Source organism: Daktulosphaira vitifoliae, unplaced genomic scaffold (genome assembly GCF_025091365.1).
Source record: "Daktulosphaira vitifoliae isolate Bord-2020 unplaced genomic scaffold, ASM2509136v1 Scaffold_2, whole genome shotgun sequence".
NCBI lineage: Eukaryota > Metazoa > Arthropoda > Insecta > Hemiptera > Phylloxeridae > Daktulosphaira > Daktulosphaira vitifoliae.
In genome coordinates, this window is record NW_026099573.1 from 19,738,717 (window position 1) to 19,752,921 (window position 14,205).

General features: G+C 24.5%; 1 protein-coding gene and 1 long non-coding RNA gene across 5 annotated transcripts in view; one reads left to right on the forward strand and one right to left on the reverse strand.

The window, feature by feature from the left end:
• LOC126897754 (dynein beta chain, ciliary) overlaps nucleotides 1–14,205 on the forward strand; it is a 56,048-nt gene that overhangs the window by 8,243 nt on the left and 33,600 nt on the right. For 3 of the 4 annotated variants that reach the window (XR_007702182.1, XM_050671603.1, XM_050671601.1), the window contains exons 6-31: nucleotides 936–1,088; nucleotides 1,360–1,571; nucleotides 1,629–1,726; nucleotides 1,812–1,944; nucleotides 2,011–2,295; nucleotides 3,194–3,304; nucleotides 3,366–3,520; nucleotides 3,776–3,971; nucleotides 4,203–4,339; nucleotides 4,398–4,522; nucleotides 4,596–4,791; nucleotides 5,373–5,537; nucleotides 5,617–5,839; nucleotides 5,992–6,069; nucleotides 6,147–6,332; nucleotides 6,398–6,567; nucleotides 6,967–7,189; nucleotides 7,251–7,417; nucleotides 7,477–7,642; nucleotides 8,659–8,782; nucleotides 8,859–9,007; nucleotides 9,103–9,132; nucleotides 9,592–9,837; nucleotides 10,987–11,211; nucleotides 11,269–11,495; nucleotides 12,098–12,239. Coding sequence is in view for 3 of the 4 variants with exons in the window: in XM_050671603.1 (XP_050527560.1) it covers nucleotides 936–1,088; nucleotides 1,360–1,571; nucleotides 1,629–1,726; nucleotides 1,812–1,944; nucleotides 2,011–2,295; nucleotides 3,194–3,304; nucleotides 3,366–3,520; nucleotides 3,776–3,971; nucleotides 4,203–4,339; nucleotides 4,398–4,522; nucleotides 4,596–4,791; nucleotides 5,373–5,537; nucleotides 5,617–5,839; nucleotides 5,992–6,069; nucleotides 6,147–6,332; nucleotides 6,398–6,567; nucleotides 6,967–7,189; nucleotides 7,251–7,417; nucleotides 7,477–7,642; nucleotides 8,659–8,782; nucleotides 8,859–9,007; nucleotides 9,103–9,132; nucleotides 9,592–9,837; nucleotides 10,987–11,211; nucleotides 11,269–11,495; nucleotides 12,098–12,239 (4,322 nt within the window). In the remaining variant the exon portion in view is untranslated. Of the gene's footprint in view, nucleotides 1–935; nucleotides 1,089–1,359; nucleotides 1,572–1,628; nucleotides 1,727–1,811; nucleotides 1,945–2,010; nucleotides 2,296–3,193; nucleotides 3,305–3,365; nucleotides 3,521–3,775; nucleotides 3,972–4,202; nucleotides 4,340–4,397; nucleotides 4,523–4,595; nucleotides 4,792–5,372; nucleotides 5,538–5,616; nucleotides 5,840–5,991; nucleotides 6,070–6,146; nucleotides 6,333–6,397; nucleotides 6,568–6,966; nucleotides 7,190–7,250; nucleotides 7,418–7,476; nucleotides 7,643–8,658; nucleotides 8,783–8,858; nucleotides 9,008–9,102; nucleotides 9,133–9,591; nucleotides 9,838–10,986; nucleotides 11,212–11,268; nucleotides 11,496–12,097; nucleotides 12,240–14,205 lie in introns of those variants that run through there. The other variant, XM_050671602.1, reaches the window with a different exon arrangement.
• Nucleotides 11,516–13,474, reverse strand: LOC126897778 (uncharacterized). The gene is made up of 3 exons (XR_007702193.1): nucleotides 13,391–13,474; nucleotides 13,127–13,194; nucleotides 11,516–11,614 (listed from the first exon to the last, which is right to left on the reverse strand). It is a non-coding gene; the product is annotated as an uncharacterized LOC126897778 (long non-coding RNA).

Sequence of the window (14,205 nt, forward strand, 5' to 3'; positions counted from 1 at the left end):
TTATTTTTTCGTTTTATAATATTACATTCTCTGGTAATTTTTTGTATAGAATCCATTATGCTTAATTCTATTTCGTGTGGGGTTAAATATTTAAATCTTTGTAATAAAACGGGATGATCTGATAAACCAGTCAACATTAAGTCCTTGTTATCATTTTTTGCTAATTTAAGCGCATTCCGATAAATTTTGATATCTTGTTTTAATTTCGATGAATATTCATCTTTGGCGTTTGCCTCTATTGACAATGCTGCTATGCGTATAACTCTATCTGCTTCACTAACTTCAACGGCTTTTTTAATTAAGTCCCTTTTTATTACGTTATTCCATCTCTTGTCATTCATTTTTTTTACTCTACCAAAGTCGTCCATTATTTTCAGCAGATAAGTGCATTTAAGATTTAAAAAAATATATATAATTAAAATTGTTTATTAAAATTTAAAATTAAATTATTAGACTATTTTTTGTTACTAAAGTAACAAAACTTCAATTAATTTAGTATTGATTACATACTAGAACAAAAAAAAAGGCAATTAATACTACAAAAATAATTTAGTCGTGGCGTATTTAAGGCCCCCCCATAAATACTAAATACTTAAAGGACTAAGCTTTTCTTATTGGCCGTTCTAAAACAATATTTTAAATCGCTTGAAAAAAAAGTCTTTGAATTTTTTTTGGTATAGGCCCATAGGTAAATCCTGATTACTTCACTGAATTTAGCTAATTTAACGGTATCTTAACTCATAATTATTAATTTTAATAATTATAACATAATATTTTATTTTAATATCTATTAATGAAATTTTAATAACTTAAAAATATTTCAAATAATTTTTAAATATAATCTATTTCAAGATGAAAATAATACTGATTTACACATTTATAATTTGTATTATGTATGCATTTATATATTATGGAATGCGGACTACTGTTTTTAGAAATTGAATTTTGGAAGAACCGGGTAAAAAATTTAGAGTACATATACGAACAGTTACAAGAACAAAAAATAGTTAAAATGACCACAATCGTCCAAATATCAAATAGTGCGTACTACCCGTGTCTTAAAAATATTTACACAAATGTTACTTCAGGTTAGTTTTAAAAATATTTTAAATAAATTAAGTTTAGTAAATATTTAGTGATATTAAAAACAACAAATCATTGTTAATACAGATTAGGTATAATGATTTTTATCATTTTTAATCTATACATATTAATACTACTATTTGAAAATGTAGAACAACTTAAGTGGAGTATAAAAGATATAAATCAATATATTATAATAAAATACTTGATATTCTTTATTATGTATACATATATGCATTTTGAATCATGAGAGATTTAATTAATTGTTTAATTTAGCTTTAGAAGAAGCTAAGGACATAGTTCGTTACTTAAAACCATTAGAAAAACATTTCAAGTTATTAGAAGAGACCGATTTTGGAGACATAGCAGTGTGTTTAAAACCGTTGATGCATGTAGTTTGTTTAGTATGGTCAAACTCTCGATTTTATTGTAGTTCAAGTAAAATCATTATTCTTTTTAAAGAAATATGCAATCTATTGATTGTTCAGGTATGATTGTTTTACATGTTAAAGAATACAAATATTAAAATATTTGTTTTGTTTTAGGCAACGAGATATTTGGATCCTACTTCAATTTTCCAGAGTGATGTAGTAGAAACAAAATCTCGTGTTAGGCATTGTATTGTTATATTTGAAAAATACAGGTACATTTTATAATTTATAAGTGTTAATTAAGAAATTATTACTAAAAATATTAATTATTAATATGAATAATCTAATTATTTTTAGAGAAATATTCAATGATTTCCGTAAAAACTTACATACTTACTTTAATGGAAAATCGCCACTTCTATGGACATTTCATCCAAATATAGTTTTTAATCGTGCAGAATTATTCGTTAAACGATTGCAAATAATTGAAGTATTAAAAATAATATATTGAAATTACGATAAGTTTTAATACTTTATTAAATAAATAACTTTTAAGTGGTTTTTCGATACGGTCGTTGAATTTACCAAGTTGGAAAGAATTGAATTTAGTGGTTTAAAAGGAAGATTACTTAGTACTCGAATCTTGGATATATATTCTGATTTCAATGATCAATTCTCATTATTTGCTAGTAAATCTTATGATGTACTTGAACCAGAAGACGAAAAATTTATATTAGACTATGAAAAATTTAAAGAAAACATAAAAGATTTAGATCATAGACTTGCATTTACTTTAAGTCAAGCATTCGATGACTGTTATAATTTAGACAGCATTTTTAAGGTAATCTAAAAATAAGTATCGTCAAATGGGTTAACTTAGGGTAGAAAATTGTACAGATTTCATTGCTTAATTTTTCTGGACAAATAATTTTTGTTTCTTAACATTATTTATAAAAAATCTACTAGTGCTGTAGATAGATACAACTAAAATGATAAAATAATATTTAACTGTCTCAAGTTTAACCACCACCCCAAGCTGGCTCATTCGATGGTTTAAAATATGTGTTTATAATTTATCATTTTAATGCAATGCATGACAATTAACAAAATTATAGGGCAAACTTATAGAAGGCTAATAGATACAAAATCATCATTATTTAAAATGACTTATTAATTGTTAAAATATACACAATGATGAATTTTTCAAGTTGAATATAAAATTGAACTAAGTATGTTCTTCTTCTAAGTGACTTAGAATAAAAATAAATAAAGAGATGTTAAAAATTTTAATTGAATAAAATAGTAAAAATTGTTTACCCCCTACTGAAATTAATAATAGTTCTTAAATGTTTGGTACTTTTAAGAGTAAAAAAAAATAAAAATGTTTTGCTTTTGGAATAATCTACCAATTTTTTTAAATTAATCACTATCTACAGAATTGCATCGAAACCTCACTATCTTATGATAGTGATTTTAATCACTGTCAGATATTATCTATATTTATTTGAACTGTGCCACGTCCACACTGTGCCGTGACCCTATTGTGATACCGTTTATTTTTAGTTTAGATATTTCCTTTGAGGAAAATTTGATTTGGAAATCCTTTGTAATTAATCTAGCCTTTCAATTGAGTCTATCAAAAATATTACACTTAAGAACTAAAGTTGTATTATAATTTTTGGCATAGTAATAACGTTTTAGAATAAAATATTATTTAATTTTTATAAAATTTCATTTAGTTAATAGATATTGTGGGTGCTGTAATGGATCGAACACTAATTAAAGAAACCTTTACGCAAAGTTACAATAAAATATTATTTTTGATTTCCGATGAAGTTACTATTTGTGAGGTAAAATAAAATTACATTGTTAACTTATAATTAATTTAGCATAAATTTGTGTGATGTACAGAATTTATTTGTTACTCAAAAAGAAGCTATTGAAACCCAACGTATTTTTATTGTTGACAAACTTATGCCTCCAGTTGCGGGCTTTTTAAAATGGTCACATTCATTAAAAACCAGAGTTCAACATCCAGTGAATAGTTTTAAAAATCTAGACCATCCGTAATATTAGTTATAATATTGTTTTGAGTACTGAAAAATGTATTGTTTCTAAATTACTATATCAATTTTGATTTTGTAACAATACGCTTACATTGATATTAAATGTGTTATGGAATTTTTTGAGTTATTTATTGCTTATGAATTTTTGAATGATACAAATTAAGATTAAAAAACAAAGTTCATTGGAAACAACACGTTATTCAGTTTTTAATGAATTTGTAAAATACTTTTAAACATATTGTATTCATTTTTTAGAATAATTGAAAGTGAATGTGCGAAAAATATTTTGCAAAAGGTGGATTATCTTTTGATAGAAATAGAAAAACTCGAAGAATCATTAGTAGAAATTTGGAAATCTGATGTTCCAAGAAAGTGTCAGCAATTATTAGAATTACCATTGTTCAATCGTTCTGAAAATTTATATGAATTAAAATTAAATTTTCATCCAGAGGTATAAATAAAGAATGACAGTTAATTTATCACATAGGCCCAATTTATCTTGTAGATAAATTCATCACTGAAATTAAATTCTGTAAAAAAGTTTAATTTTAAGTTTATTTAAATTAAGTATTTTTAGTTAAGGGACTTAAGAGATCACTAGGATTTCAAAATTTGTTTATTAAAAAAAAAAAAAAATTCTTTTGTTTATCTCTTTAGCATGAGATATAACTATTTTTTTTAGCTTGTAGCGATTTTAAGAGAAGTCCACTATTTACGTGCAATAAAAATAAAAGAAATACCAGATGAGGCATTGAAACTTTACGAAAAAGAAAATGTATTTAGAATATATTGCATAAACTTGAACAATATTAAAGAGTGGTAAATAATACACGTTTTTAATAACAAAATATTAAAATTTTAGAATCTCAATTTTTAGCTATAATAAATTAAGAAATAATAGCAGAGAAATTGAATTTCAATTAGTAAGAAAAGAAATCGAAAATATTGATGAACTTATTAAAGAAGGAGAACAAACATTAAAATGGAATTCTGATTGCAATTGTAAGTATTGTCTTTAAATGTTTTTATAATATTTTTGTAAACAGTTAACATTTTTATAACTTTATATTGTCAGATCTTAACTCGTACATTGGGAAAGTACAAGATTTAGTGAACCAGTTATATCAACGAGTACAAAAAACACAAGAAAACGTTAAACGAATAAAATCAATTTTATTTTCTTGGGCAAAAACTCCGGTATTATACCGGAAAGATAACAAAAAAGATACTCTGTTAGCTATTGATGATCGAGATGAAAGAATTTTAAAAAGGTAGAGCAAAAATTAGTGTTTTAAACGAGGAATTGAAAACGTCATTTTTTAAAAAATTTTATTTCGTTCAGTTCATTGAATCGTTTTAACTATTCTTTAGTATTTTATTTTAACAAAAAAATTGATCAAGTAATTTTAAAATATTAATGTAACAATAACTTAGTAAAATTAGTTTTTAATTAAATGATAGTGTCTGGAACTATTACTTCGATTTGTTCCGACACAAAATAAAAATATCGTTCCAAAACCCTAGATGAATAAAAAATTAATTAAAATTTATGATATTTTTTAAATGTGTTTTAAAAATGGCTATATCTAAATATTATACCACAATAATCAAAACTGGTTGTTATACTAAGCAAAATGTAATTTTTGAAATAATAACGTTGTCAATTCCAGTTTTAAATAAATTTTAATTTCTAATGCTTACACCTTTTTTTTATTTAGATAAAAAAAAAATTGGTAATATTTTTTTAAAATATATTTCTAAATAATTAAAAATGTAACATTTTGAATTTATTAATGTAGAATGAAAAATAATGATTTATTTTTCCAAATATATTTATTTAAAATTCTATTAGGCGTAGAGAAATTGAAAAAGCTGCTATTGAAATACACAAATTACTACATGAAAACTGTACATTATTTTATATGCAAGATAAAACTAATTACAGTGAATGGCAATGTTATGTAGCTTTCGTTGACTCATTAGTTGCAGATGGGATGCTAAAAGCTGTGGGTTGTAGGTAAAGTACAAACTAATACATTTTTTTTTTATTAAAATGACTGTACAACATTTTTATTATTTTCATATTGTTTATTTAGCTTATGTTATATTGTTGAAAACATGATTCCCGAAATTACAACATTTCCTTTATTCGAGGCAACCTTAGAGCTACAAGATCCAGATTTAATGTTTATACCTTCTTTAGATCCATCAGAAGTTGGAAATTTTAAGAGTATGATACAAGAAATAATTAATGAAATAGTTGGACTAACTCAGCATATGCCTCGTATATTAAATTTAAGCAATTCAATAAATTATTTTGTAAGTTTTAAATTTAAAAAAATTGAGGTTGAAAAGAAAGCCTTTGTAAGATTAAAATTTAAGAGTACCGACAAAAAAGTAATATTAGTGTTCTAAAATAGGAAATAAAAAAATCCATTTAAAATTTAAAATTATTAAAAATAACTTTCTAGGATGAAATGACATTAAATCAAGATATTCATGAAATGAAAGAAGATATAATAAATGCAGTATCTCGAGTTATCGAAAAGGTTTGATAGTTATAAACTGTAGAATTATAGTTGAATTTTATTAATCAGTGTTTTTTGATAAAAACGTGTTGATGTAGGCTAATAATTACTGTCTTAATTTTGAAAACTATTCATATTTATGGTTGGATGATCGAGAATTGTATATGCAACATTTTTTAAAATATGGACATCCACTTTCAATGGAAGAATATGAAAATATGATGATTGATGATACTTATGCCCCTCCTATTGTTAACCCAACAATGAAACAATTTAAAGAACAAGTATTTTCTTTTGAGTATTATTTATTATTAGTTGTAGATTTTGTATAATAATAATGTGATATTAGATTGACAATTTTGAAAATGTATATTCTGAGATTGAACAATTAGAGTCAATTCAAGTGTTTGATTCGTGGTTTCAAGTTGATATGCGCCCTTTTAAACAAGAATTATTAAATACTGTGTGTAAATGGAGTTTAATGTTCAAACAACACTTGATGGATAATGTTACAAATAGGTAATGCAAAAAAAAAATTATACACATTTACTTTAGCCTAGAAATGTAACTTATGCTGTTGTGGATTTTTATAATTTGATATTTTGGTATAGATTTTGACTTAAATAGGCTTTGAAAACTATATATTTTAAATTTTATTTTGGATTTCAAATGTTTTTCAACTGTCTTTTTTTCTCGAAAGTGGTATTAGTTATTCGATTCGATTAGTTTACGATTCTTATACCTGACATATAATCTTACAATAGTCAATGTTAAATGTTATATTATATCAAACATTTTAGTAAATATCACTCTATTATGTATTCTTTGGATAATATCTTAAGTTGAACTCTTTTTATTATTACACGATTTATTAGAGATAAATATTAATATTTTTCTTTATTATATAAAAATGTCTAGTTTATTCGATTTGGCAAAATTTATACAAGATGCAGATGAAGGTCTTATGCAACCTGTAGTAGAAGGTAATTATGAGGCATTAGTCAGTATCATGGGTTATCTCTATAAGGTTAAAGAAAGGCAAGCTAATACAGAAGAAATGTTTCAACCATTGACTGAAACTATTCAATTACTAAAATATTATGATATGGAACTCTCGGAAGAAGTTAATGTTCTCTTACAGGTTTAAAAAATAAAACATACTCTAAGAACTTTAATTTACAAATAAATTTGTTATTTTTTAGGAACTTCCTGAGCTTTGGAATAATACATGTAAACTAGCTGTTAACATTAAGCAACAAGTAGCTCCACTACAAGCGATTGAAGTAAATAATATACGGCATAGAATTTCTTATTTTGATAGTCGCATAGCTTACTTTAGAGAAAACTTCAAAAAATCCAAAATCTTTAAGTAATATTACTTTCATTTATAAAATTATACCTTTGATTTTGTATGTAATAATTTTTCAGATATGATTGTTTGTATCCCTGTATATTGATGGATGAAATTAACGGAAAAATAGCAATGTACGAAGAGATCATGACTCATATTCAAAAGTCTGCGTCACTTTTTGAAGTTAATGTTCCCGAATTTAAATTACTCAAACAATGTAGAAAAGAACTAAAACTCTTAAAAGTAAATAATTATTTTATTATGTCACGTTATTTTAGATTACAAAACTATAAGGGACATAGTATGAGATATGTCCGTGCTGAGTGATAGAATTCTCGAAAAATCAACAAATCTGACTAAACCAATATATACATCCACGTCTATTATTATGAAAAAAATAATTGAACTTCATTAATTAATTTTAAATTGCAGTTCTCAAAGTTATCAACATTTCCTTATAGGAAATCAGGGACGTGCGCTAAAAAATTGACTAGGAGGAGCAAAAATTAGTGATGGGTATTTTCGAATATTTTAAAATATAGTTTTTTAGAACTATCGAATAACTAATCGAATTGTTTTTATACAACCAAATAGTTTATTTTTAGCATAAACTATCGAATAGTTTTAAAAACTATTCCCATCACAAACAAAAATGATTGACTGTAATTTAAGCCATAGAGACAATTTCTTAAACACTTGATTAAAGTAGTGCGGTCTCCCCTTAAACAACCTAATCTTTTACAGTTTATGGCACTTTTAGATGTATTATGAGCAACAAAAAAGTCATAAAAAAAAAATGTATTATAAACTTTTATTTGAATTTAAAAAATCTCCATCCAACTCTCCTTTGAAAAAAATGTTATATATTTGCCTACTACACTACTAGTTACAAATTAACATTCTCATTACAGAAAACTCTCTTACTAGAACATAAATAGCTTTATAATAAATATTAACTATTAATAATAAATCTAAAAATAAATAAACAATATATTTTACTTCCCCTATTTATGGATCCTTTAAAGTCGACCTGTCTCCCCCAAATAACGCTTTTGGTTTTTAAAATTATCTTAGTAACAGTTGTAGCAGAATTTATTTTACATTGACAAAAACTCAAATTCAAATTAAAAAATTAGTTGTAAGGATTGTATATTTTGTATTAGTTTTTTTAGGTTTGTTAAATTTCTTCCAAGTTGTACAAATTAACCCATCTTTTCTATATCAATAAAATTTATTATTAAAAATAAATATGTTTTCAGCAACTTTGGGATTATGTGCATTTAATACATTCATGCATTAACCATTGGAAAACAACTCCTTGGCGTAAGGTCGACGTTGAAAACATGGATATCGAGTGCAAAAAATTCGCTAAAGAAATACGAGGTCCGCTATTATTTCATCATTAATAAGTTCTCATTTATTATGTTAATAAATACTTTAATGAGTATTTTTTTATTAGCATTAGATAAAGAAATGCGGTCTTGGAATGCATACATTTGTTTAGAGGCAACTGTTAAAAATATGGTCACTTCTTTGAGAGCTGTGGGTGAGCTTCAAAATCCAGCAATTCGCGAACGTCATTGGGAACAACTTATGAGTTCTACAAAGGTATGCTTTTATAAAATTTTCAAATTATAACACGCTTTGTTAGTATTATTATAAATAATATGATCCTTCATATTTTGCCATTCAAATGTTTACAGAGTTTAGCTGATTTGGCCAAATCATTTGATGTGAGTAAAATTTTTAAAATGGTGCTTTATATTACATTTATTAAATTATTAGTATATTTGTACATATTAAAATTTCTTTGAGTAAATTTTGTAACTTGAATTAGTTTTGTCATAGTCTTAAAAATACATATGAATGCACATAGACACACTGTACCAGGCGCGGCTTTTTAAGGGAGGGCATGGTCCCAATCCCCCTCCTAGGACGTATAGTACTTATTATAATATAATACATCAACGTAAATTAATTTTTTTTTTGCTCAAAATCCACCTTAAAGAAAAATTGGACACATTAGACAAAAAAATAAAGCCACCCCTCTGTATTTGAGTAAATATTATGTGTTACTCATTAAGTATATTATTGTGTTTTTATACATACACTTTCATTAAACTATAGCTATTAAAGTTTCTACAATTCATTACTGGATTAATTATGTTAATAAAGATGATTGAGTTTTTTAGATTAAATTTGTTATGGACGACAAGACAACTTTAGCGGAATTATTGTCGCTAAATTTGCACGAGTGTGAAGATGATGTTAAAACAATTGTCGATAAAGCTGTAAAAGAAATGTCAATGGAAAAAATGTTACGCGAGTTACATACTACCTGGGCTTCTATGGAATTTAACCAAGAAACTCATGGCCGCACAGGATATAGTTTGCTGAGAGCAAGTGAAAAATTAATTGAAACATTGGAAGAAAATCAAGTACGTTTTTCTTCTTGTGTATTATGAAGTTTGAAATATGGAAAACATATTAAAATTTATATCAAAAAATTGTATTGTGCATAGTTTTGATAAAGAAATAAAGAGTAAACATAATTGAAGCAGTTACTATTATATTGAACAAAATATCACGTACATAATTCAGTAAATGATAAAATTAAACGATAAATTTAATCGTGTATCATTTAAAATCGGATGTCACTGATTTCTAGCATATGAAATTTCACTTTTGTTTCTTATAAAAATCTGTAAACCTAACAACTTCAAGGGCCTACATAACACATGTAATGAAATTACGTCGTTTACAATAAGTGCAACGGTTATCGAACTAAAGTCCTTGAGCTAATTTATAACTCTATAGAAATATCGTTATCGCATAATACACTATCTAATGTAAAACTTAACTATATTTTGTTCACGGACGAATTTTTTTTTATCAAAAAAATACGATATTTTATTTATAAAATATACTATTATAATAAATAAATTTGAATAAATTTTTCGGTTGTATTCATAAAAGATATGTGTAAACAAGTGTAAATATATGTAAATAACAGCTCTTCTTGAGTTTCAAAATATACTTAAATTTTTTTGCGTATAAATTTATACTTTTTGTCGTTAAAATTAAAAATCTAGTCGCAAAAATATCAAACAAAAAATTAGCATGAAAAATAATACGTAAAAATTAATTATCGAATAAAAAATGTTTAAATTGCATATTTGTAAATATAGTCTAATGACAGTAGCATATCCATAGGAGGAGCTAAAAAGACAAACATTTTTTAGGTGAATAATCATTACAAAAATAGGTTATTAAATTATTTTTTTTTGTGTGAGCTTCCTTCTTCTTTTACGTTGAAAAATGCCGGGTGCACCATTGTTTAATGTAATTTCAATTATATTATATGCGTTGTTTATATCAAGCCATAATATTATTTGTAACTTTATAATTAGAAAAATTTGACTGAAAAGATTTTCATTTATTTGACATAAATATTTAATTTTTGAAGAAAAAATTTATGGCATATGCCAAATCAAAATAATTAAACAATTTTGATAACTAAAATTTTCAATCATCTATAATATAAATATTTCAGTATTCTATAGTATAATTTTTGTAATAATTTAAAGGTTCAATTGCAAAATTTGATGACGTCGAAATTTGTAGCATTTTTTTTGGAAGAAGTTTCTAGCTGGCAACAAAAACTCAGTATAGCAGACCAAGTTATCAACTCTTGGTTTGAAGTACAAAGAACATGGATGCATTTAGAGTCAATATTTATGAGTTCTGATGACATTCGTAAACAGTTACCTGAAGACTCTGAAAGATTTTTTCGCATTGACTCCGAATTTAAAGTTGATTAAAAATACTTGGTTTTTTTCCTAAGAGATTTATTTATTTCAATTTTTTAGGAATTAATGACTAGCATGTCAAAAACACCAAAAGTTCTTGAAGCGACAAATAAATCGGGATTGCTCAAACATTTAGACGATTTGCATAATAATTTAACATTATGCGAAAAAGCTCTTGCAGAATACTTGGAAACAAAACGTCTTGCATTCCCTAGATTTTACTTTGTGTCTTCTGCGGATCTTTTGGACATACTTTCAAATGGAAATAATCCAGAATTAGTAGTAAGGTATTAAACTATAGTATTAGAAAATTAATTGTTCGAGATGAAATAAAATGAGAGGCCATTCAACCTATTGAAATTATACTACGATTTCCTTGAATTTTTTTGAGATATAACAGTTGGACCTGTGTTTAATTATGTCAAAATAAATATTTATAATATTTTATTGACGTGATAAGGAAAATAAATGTACTTAATAAAAAATAAATAAATAATAATTGTGTAACTACTCGCTATTGAATAAAATGGTTATCATTTGACTCGTTTAGTTTTGGTAGTGTGTCAATGAATGAACATTGAATTTTAAGCTTCATATAGTTGAATTGTGATATTAATTATAAAAAAATAATGTACAGTATGTTAGTTGAGGCACATTTAGATTCAATACTCATTATATTTATTATGGTGGACTTTATATTAATAAATTATAAATATCCATTAAATATTATCGATAATTTGTTACATTTGTAACATAATATGACTAAATTACTTAAAATTTATAAATATTAAATTATTTATATTAAAATGATTTAATATTTTTTAAATAGTATTAACTCTTTTTTTTAATAATCTTTAATATATTTGAAAATGTATATAAATGATTATAGGCACTTAATAAAATTGTTTGATTCTATTGCGTCGTTAAATTTTGTCGACTCTATAAATACAGAAAAGAAAGTAGCTATGGGTATGCTAGCTAAGGATGGTGAATACGTCAAGTTTAATGAAGATTGTGACTGTAATGGCCCAGTGAGTAAAATTTTATATATGTTGAGTATATCTAGTAGCAGAATAACTTTTATGTAATTTCGTGTTATATTCGTACATAGTCATGTAATTTTAGTGAGAAATTTAAAAATTAATTTCTTACCAAACAGGTAAAACTTTCATTAAAGTGAATAATGATTTTTTTCGTGACACATTTCCTTTGGGATTTAAATGATGTTTCATAATTTTTATAAACGTCATTCAATTATATTAGCTAAATATTATTTAAAAATTAGCCTAAACCCATATTGAGTAAAAAATAAATAATTTTGTTATTTTTAAATTGTGTGACGTAATAAAAAGTGTGTATGAGTGTAATTTAAAATATTAATAATGTATGATACTAGAAACATTACTAAAGAATTACAGTTTAAGATGAAATTTTACAGTTTATAATCAAATAATTGTAGTCATATTATTAAAATATCAAAAAACATGTTTGTAATTTTTTCATATGGACGCTTTAACTTACACATGAAAATAATAATCTTCTTTTGTAACAATTACTATATAAAAATACTATGTTTTTTAATATTCATAAATTATTATTATTTTGGTGATATAATACTACAGAAAAACATTTTTAAACATTTAAAATGTCAAACAATAAAAATTAATTAGTCCGTAATGAATGACCAGATGGCCTTGAAATTAGCCATCAAGGCTATGAGGGTAGCACATGGGTATACTCGTAATTAAACATTTGATACGAATACAAATAACGTACTTAGTATGCACTAGTGTTCAATAAAAAGTTTACGAAATTTATTAATAAATTTAATAAAAAAAAGATTATAAGAACCCATGATTTAAGAGGACAAGTATAAAATTATTTAGTTGTCATTTTTCTATATTATACTCAATATTACCTGATTTCATACAACCAGAATATATTTGATACGATCTTTAATTACAACATGTAATGTAAATGCCAAAACTATTTTTAAAAAGTTAATTAAGTAAAAATATCAATATATTCGATGCACATGAAAAGAAACAAGTGAAAGGTGTTAACTATTTAAACAGTTAACCACTTTCACTAGTAGTTTATTATATAGTATTTTTATAAATTAATAATTTAATATTTTGTTTAGTTGATAAAAACTGTATTAATAATTTCATCATTTACTTACACTACAAGTGAAAATTAGTCGTAAGAATGATATTTAGATGAGGGTTGTTAAAAAAAACTGTTTAAAATATAAGTTAACATTTCAAAAGTCTCACAAAAACATTTGAAATTTTTGATATTTAATATACGTTTAAACACGTAACAAATTTTTTTTGGAAGTGATTTAACGATGTAAACAAAATGTTAAAAACAGTAAAAATATGATTTCTCTTACGTCATTTCTATATGGTATAATTATTATTATGAATTTGGATATAATAGCTTGAATTTAAACTTGTATGCGTTTACATGATCATACTACTTATGTTACTTAAATGAATAGCAATGTGCCTTACAATGTTTAAACGGAACTCGATCCGTGATTGTCTAAATTTTATTATTAGAGTGAGTTCGAATTGAGTTATTATAAACTAAAGGAATTAATAAATAATTTAAAAGAAATGAATTCCGGGGCCTTTATTTTATATTTTATTATTTAATATATAAAATTATATATTATAAAAGAAAAATAAATTTGGTACATATTGGTATAGTTAAACATTCGATGTTTTTAAAAATTATTATAATAATCAATAATTGTTTATTTAAATCATATATAAATTATTTTTAGACAAACATGTTTTCTAAATATAGAAAGAGGATAAGTTCTTTTTTCAGAAAAAAACCTGAATAACTTTTTTACAATATTGTATAAGTTTTTGCATTTTTATACTAAAATTAAATCTATTAATTTAAAATATTTCATAAAATCTAGAAAAAATGTTTGAATTATGTTTAATGGATGAATATGTCACCTTTTTGCAAAAAATATTATTT